Below are 15,262 nucleotides of genomic sequence, written 5' to 3' on the forward strand. Positions count from 1 at the left end.
TAGTTTGAAAAATGTCTTAATTCACCCACAATTCATAGCAAATTAGTCCCTCTTAGAGCAGTCAAGAACCAGACAGTTTCATCCAACATATTCATTTTGACATCTGTCTGAAGCCAAGATTGTCATGAGGAAAACCTTGTTGCCCCATATTATTACAACAGATTGATAAATTGTTAGCATAGAATTGTTTTTAATGTATGTTTTTTTCAAGACATACCTTGTATGGAAATATCAATAAGCAGGACACATGGGACCACAGAGTATATCATTAATGTGTGAAATATTCTTCCTTCTTAATGGGAGGGATTAGGGTTGAGCTGTCTTTAGTTTATATAGTATATATATTAGTATATATATGATCTAGAGAATATATCACATGTTTTCCTGTACTATTTATCTATCATGCAATTTCTTTTTTCCTCTGTAATTTCTTACATATTTTTCATTTTATTTTAAGTCTACTGAGTGGAGGCCAGTGGTGTGATGTGTGACATGTTGCCATGATTTAATAAAAGTGGGTGTTCACTGTACAGTGTGGGGACATCCATGTACAGAATATGCTCATGTATACTGTAACTATGTCCTGTCTTAGTGTACCTGCACATGTTTATGTCTAAAGCTATACAAATTTGATCTGACAGTCAAAAGTCCTGTTTGTCCATCTATGTTCCATACATGCAGTTTCACTTCTGTACACAAAATGTCAGCATGAAAAGAATACAGGAAGTTGTGGCCAAACAATCCATGTTTGCTCAGGTGTGTGAGTTTTACTGGGAGTGATCTCGTATTCACGCCACGGCCTCCTCATTAATTTGCTTGAACGGGGACGCGCTCGTGTGACTGAAGCGTCCTCCAGGATTTCGAATACCCTGTTTGTTCATGTCATTCTGCAGCTCGTCTCCAGAGACAATAATCAACAAAACCTCTTTGTGTAGATGTCTGTTGTTGTTCAAAGGTTCATTGGTGCTGATAGCATTCTACGCCATGTGCTGGATCATAAATGTACATGACATAATGTTATACTGCATTATAAATCCAGCTTTCTTGTGTCTGCATAATCATGAACATTGCTGCTCAGGTTGAAATTCAACCTTTCACTGCTAAAAAAGGATAATGCCAGAGTTGTCACTTACATTGGATATCATTGCTTTGGGCAGGAAAAGAGCTTCTATCCAGCATGTGTGTGTGTGTTTCTTTTTCCAGACTTTTTTTTTTTTTAAACGTTAGATGTGGCTCTCTCCCTTAGGGGCGGTAATGGCATTCTCCATGACAACGGCAGTGTGACACGGCTGTGCCCTTGAGGGCCGGGCGCCCCCTCTGGGGGGAGCGCCGCAGAAACACGACAGGGTCAACGGTCACCTCCCATCATCCACCAGCAACCCGTCCTCCACTCTCCTTCTCTCTCTCTCCCTCTCTCCACAGGTAGAGCAAGGAATGTTAGAGAGAGAGAGATGGAAAGTCTTGAAGCGAGCCCACTCAGTCCAGGCCTGGCAAACAAGGAGGTTTAGCCACAGGCGGTTCTGGCTAGGTCTCTACCTCGCATAGCTCCTTGCTGTTCCTCCAAGGCCAGGGCTGGATCAATACGTATAGTAGTGTGGATTCTTTTGGCACCCAAGTATAGCTATGCAGTATTGCCCTGAGGTATAGGTCCGTTAAAGACATAACAGTGTGAGCATGTGAGCAAAGTGGACTGAGTTTATTCAGGAAGGTGTTGAAATGCTTGGCATAAAACTGATGCTTCCAACAAGGATATTTTTTTATTTAGTTTCTGGAAATGCAGGAAATTCTCATGTCCCCATTAAATATTGAATGTGTTTTTTTATTCTGGAAACGTCCTTCAAATTGATATAGATTCTTGGACAGAGAGCTTTCAGGAAAAGACACTTAGGGAATCTGTATGTTAGACTAATGTTTTTTATAGTTTAATTCATGGCTCCTGAGTGAAAAGAAAACAAAAGTTACTATTATTTCTTTTTAAATCATACAAAATTTGTCACTGATACATCCATCAGAATTCATTTGATGAAAAAGACCTCACCAATGGATACTCTATTCATTTAAAAATAACACTCTTCTGCCACCTGGTGACTGAAAAGCAAACCAGTCTGAAGTAGAGTTCATGAGTTTTACTGCATTCTTCATATGTGAAAGCATAAAAAATGTACATCCCGAGGGGGAAAATAAATTGCGGCACAAACATAGAATAAGCCGATAATTGCAATTACATCACTGCTTTTGTTTTACACCCTGCCAAAATAAAGCTCCAACATCAGCGTTATGTCCGCCTTGGCACATCCTGAATGAAATTTTAAAAGGAAGTAAAGAAAAAACAGGACGTTGTCCACTTCAACAACTCATGTCCTGTACATTTGGCCCTCACCACAACAGAAAATGTTTATATTCAACCTGTGAACATAAAGCCAAAAATAAAATGAGACAACATGGTGTCAAAGGGACAAAAAAGAAAAATATTTTTGCAAAAACCCAGTCAGTTGCTTCTCGTGTTATTTGGAGGTCACATGCTGCGTGTGGTGTCCTCAGTCAGCTGTGATCCCACTCCTTTCAAGGATGTGTGAGGAAGTCAGTCAGGCACCTTCAGCAGAAGAGAAATATTTACATCACGTCTTTCTTCTATAGGCAGGAATTAAAGGGGCCTCAGGCAAACACTGACACAGTCATGTCCAGTCAGACATCAAATGCTCAGAAATATACTGTTTCATATCTGCCAGAATCTAAATGTACTGCTCACTGAGGTAAACTCCTGTTATACAGTGAGTGGTGAATGACTGAACAAATGAGTGATTTTAGACACACGCAGTTTTATTTGTTCATAGTTTAAGGGTCAAAACCTCAGCTAATGTGTTTCATCAGGGCTGTGTGGATGTGGTTTGATCAGATTTGATTGACAGTGGTGGCAACCTAAGCAAACAACTGAGGAGCTGTCATTATATTCTCATTCAAATTCTGCTCAACTCTGATTGGTGCACAGAAATGCATGATGTCATCCTTTTCCAGCTGAGCCCCACCCAGTTCAAACCACTCCAAACAGCACCAACAGCGCAGAGGTCGTGTAAAATAACCAACAGTGTAGCAGGAGATTGTGTGTGAATGCAGGGCCCATCACCTATAGTAAAAAGAGTAACTGGTCAGTGGTACTCACCATACTGATATGTAGACCTGGGTGGTGAAGGGAGTGTACTGTGTGGACCATTATGGGCCTGTGGGCTGAAAGTCTTCTCTTGACTCTGGAGGCGAGACCTCTGCACAGCCATTGCCACTGCCTGCGCAAATCTGGATGGAGCTGCTCTCATCTTGTCCAGAGGCGTTGGTGCAGCAGCAGGCTGGTCACACATGGCTGACGTAGACTCGTCTTGATGGTCGTTGCTGATTGCGTTGGTCTGCCCGTTGCAGGTAGGACTTCCTGGTTGGGAGGATGGCAGAGAAGAAGGGGTAGTATCTTCTTGCCCGTCTTCCACGACTTCTATGTCTTCAGTAAAGAAGACAGGTGGAGGAGGCGGAGGGAAACTGTCCTCCTCCTCCTCTTCTTCTTCCTCTTCTTCTTGTACCACTTCCTGTTCGACTTCTGTCTCATCAGTGTGTGAGCCACACAGGTCCATGTCTGTACTTACAGACTGTCCAGTGGGGCTGTGACTTTCTGAGTGGATCTGACCATCAGTGGTAAGTTCTTCATCACTGTGGTCTGACACCACAGCTGCAGTCACCTCAACTGTGACCTCAGCTTCATCCTCCTCTTCTTTCTCCCCTTCATTCAAAACCTCAGGAGGAGGTGAAACTGTGCAGTGCTGTGCTGTCTCAGTTGGATTATTCTGAGCCTCAGGAGAAGCTTCACTCAAAGGGGTTTCAGTGTCTGATCTGTCAGGGGTATGTGGATCCTCCTCTGTCTCAGTTGGATTATTCTGAGCCTCAGGAGAAGCTTCCCTCTCAGGGTTATGTTCTACTGTTGCCTGGCACTGGTCTGGGACATCCAGAGTGAGTTCTGGGTCATGCAACTTCTGTTTCATTGTGGGAACCACTTTGAAAGTGGTCAGTCCCTTCCTCTGTAGAGGATCCTCCCACTCAGACTCAGTGGGGAGGTTAGACTTAAGAACAGACTCAAGTTCAGCACAGAAAGCCCCATTATCTGAACCCTCCTGAGTCATGGACATAAAAGAGGATCCATTGTAAAATTTTGGGAAGGTGGCAGAATTCCTCAAACGCTTGACCAGTGTTCCTTTGGAAACAGAGGATGTCAGGACCTTGGCAAGAGCACAGCGGGCGTCAGATAAGTCCTTCCCCCGAAATGAAGGCAGATGTGGATCAAATGACGGACGTGAGGAGGTTGAGAACGACCATGTTTGTGACGGCTGTGGTGATGAAGAGGAGGATAGTGATAGGTTTAGAGAGTCTGACTCATCATTTTCTCTCAGCTCCTCCAAAGTGTTGAGAGAGTTTACAGTCCCTGGAGAGACAGGAGGTAAAATGGAAACAGTTTTTTCATCTGAATGATTATTAATTATTATTATAAAAAATGTCAGAAAAAAATTGCTGCATTTCCAATGGAAGTTCTGCACAGCACACTCATAAAATGCAACTGTTCTTTTGTCATTTTTAAAAGATATTTATCATGTAAATATCCCAGAGATGAACCAGTGCCTCTCGGTATCACTTCATCTCTTTTCTTACCTGAACCATTAGTCAAATGTTCAGAGACATAAACACATTTTTAATATGAAAACAACTGTTAAAGGTAAATTAAGTATTCATAATTTTATTGGAAAAAGACAAATGCTGAATAATTATGAAAAATCCTGCATATAAACTTGTATCATATTGCAGTTTTTGGTTAAATGTAATTAAGATTAAAGAGAACATAAACATAAATATACAATAGGAATTACTATATGACAGAGGAGGGAATGAGTATATAACATAAAAACATGACTATGATGAAGAGAACATTTATCATTTCACAAGGGCACCGAGAGAAATAATAATTGCTTATAGATGACTGACTTACCAAATACTAATGTTGGTGTAGCTTATGTTTTGAATTAAAGGCACGACAATTAGTCTACAAAATCTAACCAATTAAAAGAATAACCTATAAAAAAGGACTGAAACTTAACAGAAAGAAAATTACAGAAGATTCACAAAAATACAGGAGCAGAATAAGCAGACGACCTAAAAACAGGAGAAATAAATAACACTGAAGTGCAGCAGGTCACAGTGACAGACATCCATAAAAGCCACTAAGATGGGAATGAGGAAGAAGAGGCCAATGCAGGAGGAGGACGGAGAGGAGGAATAGGGATGATGGAAGGAGGAGCGGAAAAGGAGACAGCAGCAGCCCTCAATCACCCCCTTCAGGTAACACAGAGTCTGTAAGCAGGGAGCAGAGAGAGCTTGGCTTTAGGGCACCGATCTTCAGTGTTAACATTTCATAATCAAAAAAATGACCCTGAGACCTTCACAGTTAAGTTTCATACTGAACAAAAACAGTTTGATCAGTGTGAAACTCTCACTGTCACTGTATTATATGGAAGTTTGATTTTGACCTTGATTACACAGGTGTAGGAGGACCAGGAGTGTGTTTAATGGTCATCAGCTCTAGCTGGGAGTTGTTTGTCAGCCTGAAATTGACACCGACTCAGCAGAGTGTTGCACTATCACGACTAAAAGAAAACAAGGGAGTGAGCCGAAACACTGACACTGCTGAAGGCTTTAGTCTGGTAATTACAACACTGACAGGAGAGAGAAACTTTTACTTCTTTTAAACTGTGCCAACCACTTACACACTGAAGAATTACTCACATAATTACAGCTCCCTAATAACCTATGTCTAATAACAGAATGACCATTGTCCATTCAAGTCTATGAAAGCAGATCAGTGAAAAGGAGCCATGCACAGAGAGAACCTGAATCCAGGCGGGAGAAGCATATCAGACAGACTAATGCAGGGGAATGAAAGCTTGGACAATAGAGGGATTTATCTTGGAACAGACTGAAGCCAATATGTTCTATGAACAAGACTCTGGGTCACTTTAATTGCCCCGAACAGGGTTAAATTGTTCGGACTGATAAAAGCCGCATTTTGTGCTGGATTTAACTGCTAAATCTGCTATTTGATGGTATTCACTTTGACATTTTAATCTTGATTTAACTTCAATCGCTCTTGACCTCGTGTGGCACTGACTGAAGCCATAAGGATTTGGTAGATACAAGAATTCACCCCACTCTAAACCCATTTGATTTCCACTGAAATACTGTAAAAGGTCAATTGGGATTATTCTGTGAGCAAATTTCTTCTCTGCTGCTATTTCAATGATGCTGCCTCAACAATCACCACTAGATGGCAAAATAAACTGAGAGTTTGCCTCTGGGATCAGGCAGTATTTGAACAGCCAATATGAACCCATTTGACTATTGCGTGATGGGACTTTATCCCTTTAACTTTTTTTTTTACCTTTAACTTGTGTGTCTGCCTGCAGCTCCTGGTGTGTGTTTGCACAGGGAGGGGGTGGGGCCCTCCTCTTGGTGCTCCTTAAGGTGGATTCTGCAGACCTCTACAGAGAGACCATGACATTATTGAGGGATTTCCTGAGTGCAGCAGAAGAAGATGGAGATGACTTTCCTCCCTGCCTCCCTACTATCAACCTACCTGTGGCTCTCTCAGATGACAAGTGCTGAGGTTGTTAGGGACACTCTGTGATACACCCATGGGTGGCTGGGGGGCACGCCTCTTCTTGGGCATATCTGCCACCAGCTTGTTACAAGATGAAACGCCCTGCACATCCATACTGACTGCCATTTGTTTACTGTGTTCAGGAGACGTTGGAGCACTCACTGCTCCTTCCTATGGAGAGGAAAAAAGATGTAATCATACATGCTGTGGTACTGTAGGAGCCTATTCAAGTAAAGCCACTGCAAACAGGATAGTTGTTAACATCATCATCATCTCCTACAAGCTGTCAACACTACCACTTGAGGTTTTTTCTTCCTTCTTCTGAATAAGCTGAGGAATCCTGTGTTCTCCTTCTGTTTCTTCTCCTTCTTTGGCAAGTCTGCATAACGTACAATGACTTCATCAGTAACAGGAGGGGTGGATAATACTGAGACCATGCATGAATGTGTTTGTGTGTTACCTTGTAGTGCAGGTACTGAGATGACCTCTGTTGGTGTGACAGCTGTTTCAGAGAGAAAACAATGCCATTGTTGTATTTCCCAACATAGAGGGATTACATCAGATTTTACAGTCAGAACAGATACATGTCATCTTTGAAACATTCTAGACCACCAAAAATACCAAAGTGACACTGTAAAGGACAAAAGTCTGGAATTTACAAACTGATACACTGACACCTTGTGGTGCCATTAAAGTATCAAAGTAAAGTGTATAGTAATTGTTCTGAAACCTGTCCTGACAGACACATGAGTATGCTGTGGTTTAAGCAGCACATTTTCTTCATGCATATCCCAGAGTTCAATTCAAAGAGCACTGGGGGGAGGACTATGATAGCAGCCTGCAGGAATTTCATTAGTGTCGATTGAAGTACTGTGGCCTGGAGAGCTCAAAACACTGCAACTAGATCAACAAATTAGGAAAATATCTGCACAACACTGAGAAAAGATCACAGCAAAGAAAGTACAAACAAACTGAGAAGCAAATTCACCAGGAAACATGAAGAGTCTGCTGTGTGTGTTGTTAAGATGCATACATGAATGTGACTCTAATTGGTGAGGATGTTTTGTTCATTTGATTGGGTTTTATTTGCATGAGCTTTTCTTTGCAGTGCACTGAAATCATGGGGTCAGTCTAACAAAGCTGCAAACTCTGCTACAAAATGCCAGATAGCAAATGTATCAAATACAATTATGTGTAAAGCATGAAAAGCACTGTATGTTTCCAAAAGCTCTGTCAATGTACTGTCATTTGTGAATACAATAAGGGCAGCAATATAAATCTATATGTAACTATTCAATTGGACATACAGTGCATAGGGTATCAAAATAGCATACCTGCTTCAGGTGTCCTGGGTTGGTGCTGATGGTCAGCAGGCTCCTTACAGGCTGTATCTTTGGCAAACACTTCCCTTAGTCCGTGCTCATTTAAGGTCTTGCTCAGGTCCAGCGGCTCTTTAGACTGAGAGTCTCTCAACAACAAGGTCGATTCTACTTGAAACTCACACTTGTCACACACTACTGGCAGCAGTATCTCAAGGGGCATTCTGGGATTCACTCGCACCACCGCCTTATGGGACTTATTGTAGTTGATCAACAGACGTACAGTTGCCTGCAAAGAGACCTTTTCTACTTAGTTCATGTAATGTAAGTATAGAGAAATGAAACTTCACTTACTTATATACTGTGTAATCAGCCTACAGATAACACTACAGTGAAGTATATGACTAAAGGATTCACCTCTGGCATGTACGGCCTCCTGATCTTTTCCTCCACTCCTTTGGGCTTCAGCACAATCTTCTCAGCCTCTAGTAAGCCAATAGGAGAGTTTGGTTTGAAGCTGATGTTATTCTTGTTGGGTGAGAGAACTTCGACAGTGTAGTCAGATGGATTCAGGTGGTAACTTGCACAAAGGGTCACCAGTAAGTCCATCACTGGTTTACTAGAAGGACAAGAAAATGAAATGAAGCCTTAATCTTATGATGCTGCAATGTTATGAAATTGGTTAAGGATCTTACTGGTCCAAATTTATTTTTCAAAAATGGCCTACCTTCCATGCACAGTGGCATTCTTCTCCAGTCCCCCAGGCAGAACCACAGACAGGGAGTGGTCTCTCTCCAGTGGATTCACCTGTTCATCCATCTCCACCCAAGATCTGATGCTGTCTCCAGTGTCAGGTAAACCTTCTGAGAGGTAACAAATATTTCAGTAATTCATTGTTTTTAACTCTCATATACTCAAAATGAAGTCTAAGAGAATCTCAGCTGGTGAATACATTGTTTCAGGAACAGCATACAGTCAGAGAAGTACAACAGTTCCCTCCTGTCAGTATGAAATGTCTTACAGCTGCTCTAAAACATTTCAGAGATTCATTTTGAGGGCCTGACTCTCACTCTCATACTGCACATACACCTAAGAGGCTGCAGCTAATGATTATTTTCATTATCAGTTAATCTGCAGATTATTTCCTCAATTAATCAATTACTTATTTGCTCTATAAAATGTCAGAAAATAGTGTAAAATACCCAGCAGAACTGACATATTCAAACTGTCCTGTCCAACTAACAATCTAAACATTCAGTTTACTACCATAGAAACAAATATTCACATTTGCAAATTCCATTGACTAAGTGAGTGATTGATTTATTCTCTAATTCAGTGTACAGTAAGTCAGACTCTTCATCTACTCAGCACTGGTGCTCTGCTGAACACAGGTTTAAGTTTATTCAAAGCTATATCAGTAAAACTGAGAGCTACTTCTTTGGTTTTTAGCATTGGCACAGATAAACCTTTAAACTTAGCTTCAGTGCTATAGGCGAGCTGATACATTCATTCACTCTAGTCTATAAAAAGCCAAACTCAGCAGGCAAAGAAATATTGCGACAAATTTACCTGAAAAGCTTCTTCATCAAACGTGAAACACGAGCATTCAAATCAAACAACTTAGCAATTTCTACGGGAAAATTACAAACATGTATCCAAAATGTCGCTGAAAACAGAATTACAACTACGCAACATCAACATTTCTAGCAACTTCCAGCGAGAGCCGACACTGTGAAGGTAAATTAAGGAAACTCGTCGCCTCCTTCAAGGTATTTAACCACTCTCTCTGTCTTCACCTCTGACCTTGCTGGTTCTTTTCCACCGCTTAGGAACTGCCTCTATAAACAGTTTGATTAAAGTCAACGCCCTCGGTGTATTTTAAGCTAGGTGTTCACCAGAGCGTGCCAACTAGACAGCTGTGTATATATCTGCTCAACACGCGCGTGCCACTGCTCCCTCAGCGCGCGGACACTGACACGTGCGCGTTCGCAGAGGTGACCGAGTACAGTAGTGAATTAAACTAAAATTCAACAATATCGTCACTTGTCGATTTATATATATTTAAATACTGTGATACTAAGTGTAGTTCAAACTCATTATATCCGGACTACATTTAAAAATAATTAATGAATTTAATATACAACATTAGACAGGCCTATCTTTCAGGCCTACATTGACTGTTAGATAACTTGTGTACTTTATTTCCTCACGAACTTGTTCCTATTCTTAACCCTTAATAGATCTAGATAACATAAATTAAATAAAAGTATTAAATGCATACATAATTTCTTCCAAACGTACATAACAACAGATCATTGGTCCATTTGTACAAAGAGCTAAATAATCTTCAGTGTAATGCCTTAGAGAAACTGAGCCTGCTGTGTAGTTGACATCCATTAGATTAACACCATGATGAAACCATAAAAAGTATCTTAGAAACTCTCACAGAACAACATGCATTCAGTCCCTGTCTGCCCTCAGCCATGTTGTTCAAGCAGTAATGAGTTCCAAATAAGCTTACACTGTTTCTTGAGTAAGAGGGATTAGTGCTTTTAAAAGCCTGCGTCTCTCCATGCTCCCATATTCAGAGACACTTAATTGAATACAGTATGCATCTATAGCCTATTGTATTTTGCACTTACCTGTGTCCATAGATGGTTCCCATTCTCTTTCAGCTTTCCCCTCTGTATTATTAAAGGGTGGGAGGAGAGAGGTTGAGGAAGCGAGGGATCTCTCCCTTGCAATCCCTGTTTAGCAGACAAGCCTACCACACCTACAGGCCCTGCCCAGTCATGTGATCTCACTTTGCATGTGTGTGTGTGTGTGTGTGTGTGTGTGTGTGTGTGTGTGTGTGCTGTGTGTATGCTTTGTGGGTGGTGATAGTAGACAGGGATGGTATCTGAATGGGCATGAATGTTGTAACCTGGTGAACCAGTCTGCAAAGTGAAAGCTTTTCCCCCAACCACATAAATGTTAAAAGAGTATACCAGTCAATTTGTGAAAAGGCCTCTAATCCACATAAGCTACTGATCCTCTCTATAGGATCTGGCTAAATTATTGCTGATCATATTGTATAGCACGCAGACAAACTGAGCTTGTCCTCCAACTAATCCTGCAATGTAAACTCTTTACTTTGTAAATTATGTCACAGCAGTGTAACCGAGCTGAATGAAACATGTCAGATCTCTGAGGGCTGTTAAGGTCTTCACAGTACATCTCTAAGTGAGAAGAAGTAGCCACAGCTGCAGCTGCAGTTCATTAACTGAACATACAGTTAATGGACACAATCATTAAACGTAGCCTCTAGCATACACAATATAACTTAAGCCTAGTGTATTCTGAATGTGTTTTTATCTTTAGCCATTCTTTTAGTGTTAAGTTAAAATTGTAATTGGTCTAGAATTTTGGATTATGTTGCGTTTAGTGCTAATTAGAAAAGGTTTGCATGTTAACACTAAATTAAGACGGTGAGCATGTTAAAAAAAAAAAGCTAAACGTCAGCACTGGGACATTGGGAGCACATTAGCATGTTGGTATTAGTTTCTACAGCCTCACAGAGCTGCTAGCATGGCTGGAGACTCTTAGTCTAGTTAGATTATTCAGTTAGCTAATTTTAGATTTATTGACAATGAAGTTAGCCTCATCTTTGCAACTCTGTAGTTTAAAGAAAGCATCTTACCAAAAGGTTGTAATTCAGGGAAAATGTGTAAAACTACTTCAGGAACCTATTTTGTGCTTTTTGTTTGAAAATATCACATTTATAGACTCAAATTATTAGATATAATCTAATATTCCCACATATCAAGTCTCCCACTATTGACACATGTAGTATCACACATGATATATTATATAGTACTTACTTGTACTGTTGGTAGGGTGGAGTTATTATAGGAAGTTATTTACCCACAGTTTTGATTCAGAGAATGATTCCCTGGCTCTTATATATCAAGATTATGTGTAGTTAGTCAAAAGCCCCTTAGGTAACACATTAATGAATCACAGAAGCTTATGTGTGAGGCAGACTGCTGTGTAGTATCATACAAAGCTCTTGATTCATCTGCATATAGTAGGTGAGCAGTAACAGGCAGTTAAGTGGGAGTTTTAATCAAATTAAGCACAGGGAACACATGTCCACGCCGACTGTAATCTTGTAATCTCATTGTGAAGTCTGTCAGTGGAGACTCAATGGACTTCTACAGTAGTTGGCTGCGGTAAACAGATCATTGTGTGACTGTCTAGGTTAATGAACTTCTTTAGATGACTAACAGATGAACAGAGAGCCTGTTAGTCACACCATCCAGTCTGTTGCTCTGTATCATCACTTTATCATGTTATGAAATGGAGGAGGGCCACGGCACACACATGCACAGTGCTTTAACTCCTGTTAGATAAACAGGGAGAAGGTGTTAAACTGTCAGTTTGTTTCTATCTCGCGGTCTTAAATGCACCCACTTGAGGACAGAGATAGATCTACCTCAGGCCTACAGCATACATTCCATCCTGGACCAGCTACATGTGTTAAATAAGTGCCGTGATACAGACAAGTTATTTTTTTCCTGTCAAAGGAAATCAAAATGGCAACAATATGATTTCATTTCCTACTGTTATCCTGTACTCAACATTCAATGTTAACATTCATCTGTAGGCTTATGTAAACTCTATTCTTGAATAGATAAATGTAAACTCAGGAAGTCTTTATCCAGCAGTGTACAGAATGTGTACCTCTCAATCTATGTTCTGTTTTTTTTTTTTTTTTTTTTTTATCTAAACATTTATAGAAAGTATCAAAATGTGTGTACTAGCATGCAAACTCCAGTGATCTGTCTTTGTTTTTGCAGACTTAATGTGAGACAGGCATCTAGCAAGCAGACACAGAGTTAATTTGGACTATTATACAAATGAAAGCCTTCCCCTGAGCAACTGCTACAACCTAATTCTGACATCCCACACTCTGAACAAGGCTCCTAAATTCATCACTCCGCTCCTAATGAAACATGCAGCAAAGTCACAGGCAGCTGCCAAGATGGACAACTGTGAACTCATTCACAGTGGTGGAAAATAACCAAGGAAACACTGTTTACATGGGAGCTCTCCGTGCATTGTTAACAGTATTTTATATTTGAATTAAACCATAAATAGCTAGTAAATAGATATTATCTAACTTATTATCTAACTGCTGACACAGTCAAATTTGTTTGGATGAATGTTTCAAGGTTTCATCTGCCACTGTGCATTACAAGGACCATTTTTTTTATAGTGTTATGTATAATTAAAGTCTTTTGTAAAATTCTACAGACCTCTTTAGCCTCTATATTTGATATTTCTATCATGGTCAAGGGTGTACGTTTGATTTTAGAAATGGGAGCACAGTGAAATGTGAATGCTATTTACATTATAATGCTTTCATATATCTAACAAAAGGAAATGTGGCCCTAAAGTTCTGTCCTTGAGAATTGCTGTTTGTTTTCAGTGATAGAGAACTGTGCTTGACAGCATTGCATTTACATTGCTAGTCTCCATAATAAAATAAAGTTAATACAGAATGTGGTTTTAGCCACCAAAAATCAGTTCTTGTCTCAGGAATGCTGCCCTTTGCTGCCATAACAGTGGATGCTGAACTATAGATCATAAATATCATAAATTTACACACACACAATTGTCACCTGTGAATTAACATATACATTTAACATAATTTCCCTAAAAATGCTCTTAGTTTTTCTAGTCCCCATTTAACATCTGCAGATCCTGTCAGTCTACATACATGCACCCAAAGTCAGAATGTCAGGGCAGATCTGTGATAGAGGCAAAACTCAAAAAGTCCACTAAGCACTCAACGCTGCTCATAAACCTTAATATTGCTGTGAGCAAAGAGGAGATGGAGTCTTGGTGTTAAAAAAGATAAACAACAGGCATTCGTGGACTCATTAGCAGCAGGGAATGATTGGGCAAATGCTGAGATAAAATAAATGTTGCTAGGTCATGTTCGTAAAAGTGTGTTAAAATGTGTTGTCAATGATGTTCACATTTTGAAGTGAAACTGTCTGCGCCCATGTGAGACTGACATGCTACATTGAGCTCAAGGGTGTGTCCACCTCTGCTGACTGTGACTCTTCGAGGGACAGAGTTTATCCTCATTTTCATTTCCCAAATGGAGTTTACCTATCTATTCAAATCACACAAATCTGTAATCAATTCTTATCATGCTCACAGTTTGTCTGCCTTTATGTTTTACATATACCACTGTGACTGCAGCAGGTTCACAGGGAGCTCCATTTCACTCGCAGGTACAGAAGGGAGCAAACTTTACTCATAATGTAGGCATTATGTAATCCAGTTTGAGTGTAATTTAGGCAACTGGCCAGCATGTGGCATGAATTCACAAGGAAAGTGCAGAGGGAGCTCTGTGCACTGACATCTGCACCCCAATGTGGTCTCCACGTGAAAACACCTGAAGAAGACACCTCAGTCTCCATCCCCATTTCAGATACAACATCAGTAGAATATTAATTTGAAATTATGTAAATTAAAAAAAGAGAGAGAAATAAGTAAACAAAATCTGATGTTCAGTCTTTCTGACATCATAAATATGCCATAATGGCAACTTAGGAGAGGAGTTTTATTTGTATCAACATACATGTAACATATTATAATAAACTATATTATGTTATTAACTACAGTTAGTGAAGATGGCAAGACAAAGTCTAACTTTTGACAGAGGCTTTTGTGTTGACAAGTGTTGGCAATTTCTAGAAGTGTAATATAATCGCCTTTAACTTGAGCTTTATTTCCGTTATATATATTCAAGCCTGGAAAAAAGCATGCATTCTCTTTAACTAAACAAATGTAATATAGCTACGTAGGTCATAGAAAATAGGCAATTTGCAAATGAAACTGAATAAGAGGTGGTTTTCTGATAAATATGCTGGATGATAACCCTAAGGTAGTAATTAGCATAGAGCAAGAAGCTACCAAAATAAAACGAATATGCGCACTGAATTAAATATGAATTACATTAAGTATTAATTAACCCTGTCTGCCTTGCAGTTTACTTTAAAATAAAACGACTTTCATATCACTGATGGTTGTCTTCTTACCAACAACAGGTTGCTCATGCTTTTCTTCCCCTGTGACTGATTTTTTCTAGAAGTGTACACTCAGGCCATCTTGCGACAGTCACAGCTTTAAGGACATTCATTCCCAGCCTGTGATGCCTAACCAACCGGAAGCGCGGATTGATTTCTCCATAGCAAGCAAAGGCGGC

At 40.1% G+C, this 15,262-nt stretch overlaps 1 protein-coding gene across 3 annotated transcripts; it reads right to left on the reverse strand.

Annotated features, from left to right (window-relative positions):
• Positions 1-1,677: 1,677 nt before the first annotated feature.
• On the reverse strand, positions 1,678-15,172 carry cobll1a (cordon-bleu WH2 repeat protein-like 1a). 3 transcript variants are annotated; one of them, XM_018701712.2, is made up of 11 exons: positions 15,096-15,172; positions 10,644-10,685; positions 8,729-8,864; positions 8,419-8,620; positions 8,017-8,290; positions 7,143-7,184; positions 6,979-7,061; positions 6,659-6,853; positions 6,464-6,563; positions 3,161-4,459; positions 1,678-2,593 (listed from the first exon to the last, which is right to left on the reverse strand). In XM_018701712.2, exons 2-11 carry the CDS (start codon positions 10,651-10,653, stop codon positions 2,586-2,588), a joined length of 2,349 nt encoding a protein of 782 aa, XP_018557228.2. In that variant the 5' UTR covers positions 10,654-10,685; positions 15,096-15,172; the 3' UTR covers positions 1,678-2,585. The 3 variants fall into 3 exon arrangements, with proteins under 3 accessions (XP_018557228.2, XP_018557231.2, XP_018557230.2); XM_018701715.2 differs by lacking the exons at positions 10,644-10,685; positions 15,096-15,172 and adding an exon at positions 9,805-9,992; XM_018701714.2 differs by lacking the exons at positions 10,644-10,685; positions 15,096-15,172 and adding an exon at positions 9,571-9,798.
• Positions 15,173-15,262: the final 90 nt, after the last annotated feature.

Source organism: Lates calcarifer, linkage group LG7_2 (assembly GCF_001640805.2).
Source record: "Lates calcarifer isolate ASB-BC8 linkage group LG7_2, TLL_Latcal_v3, whole genome shotgun sequence".
NCBI lineage: Eukaryota > Metazoa > Chordata > Actinopteri > Centropomidae > Lates > Lates calcarifer.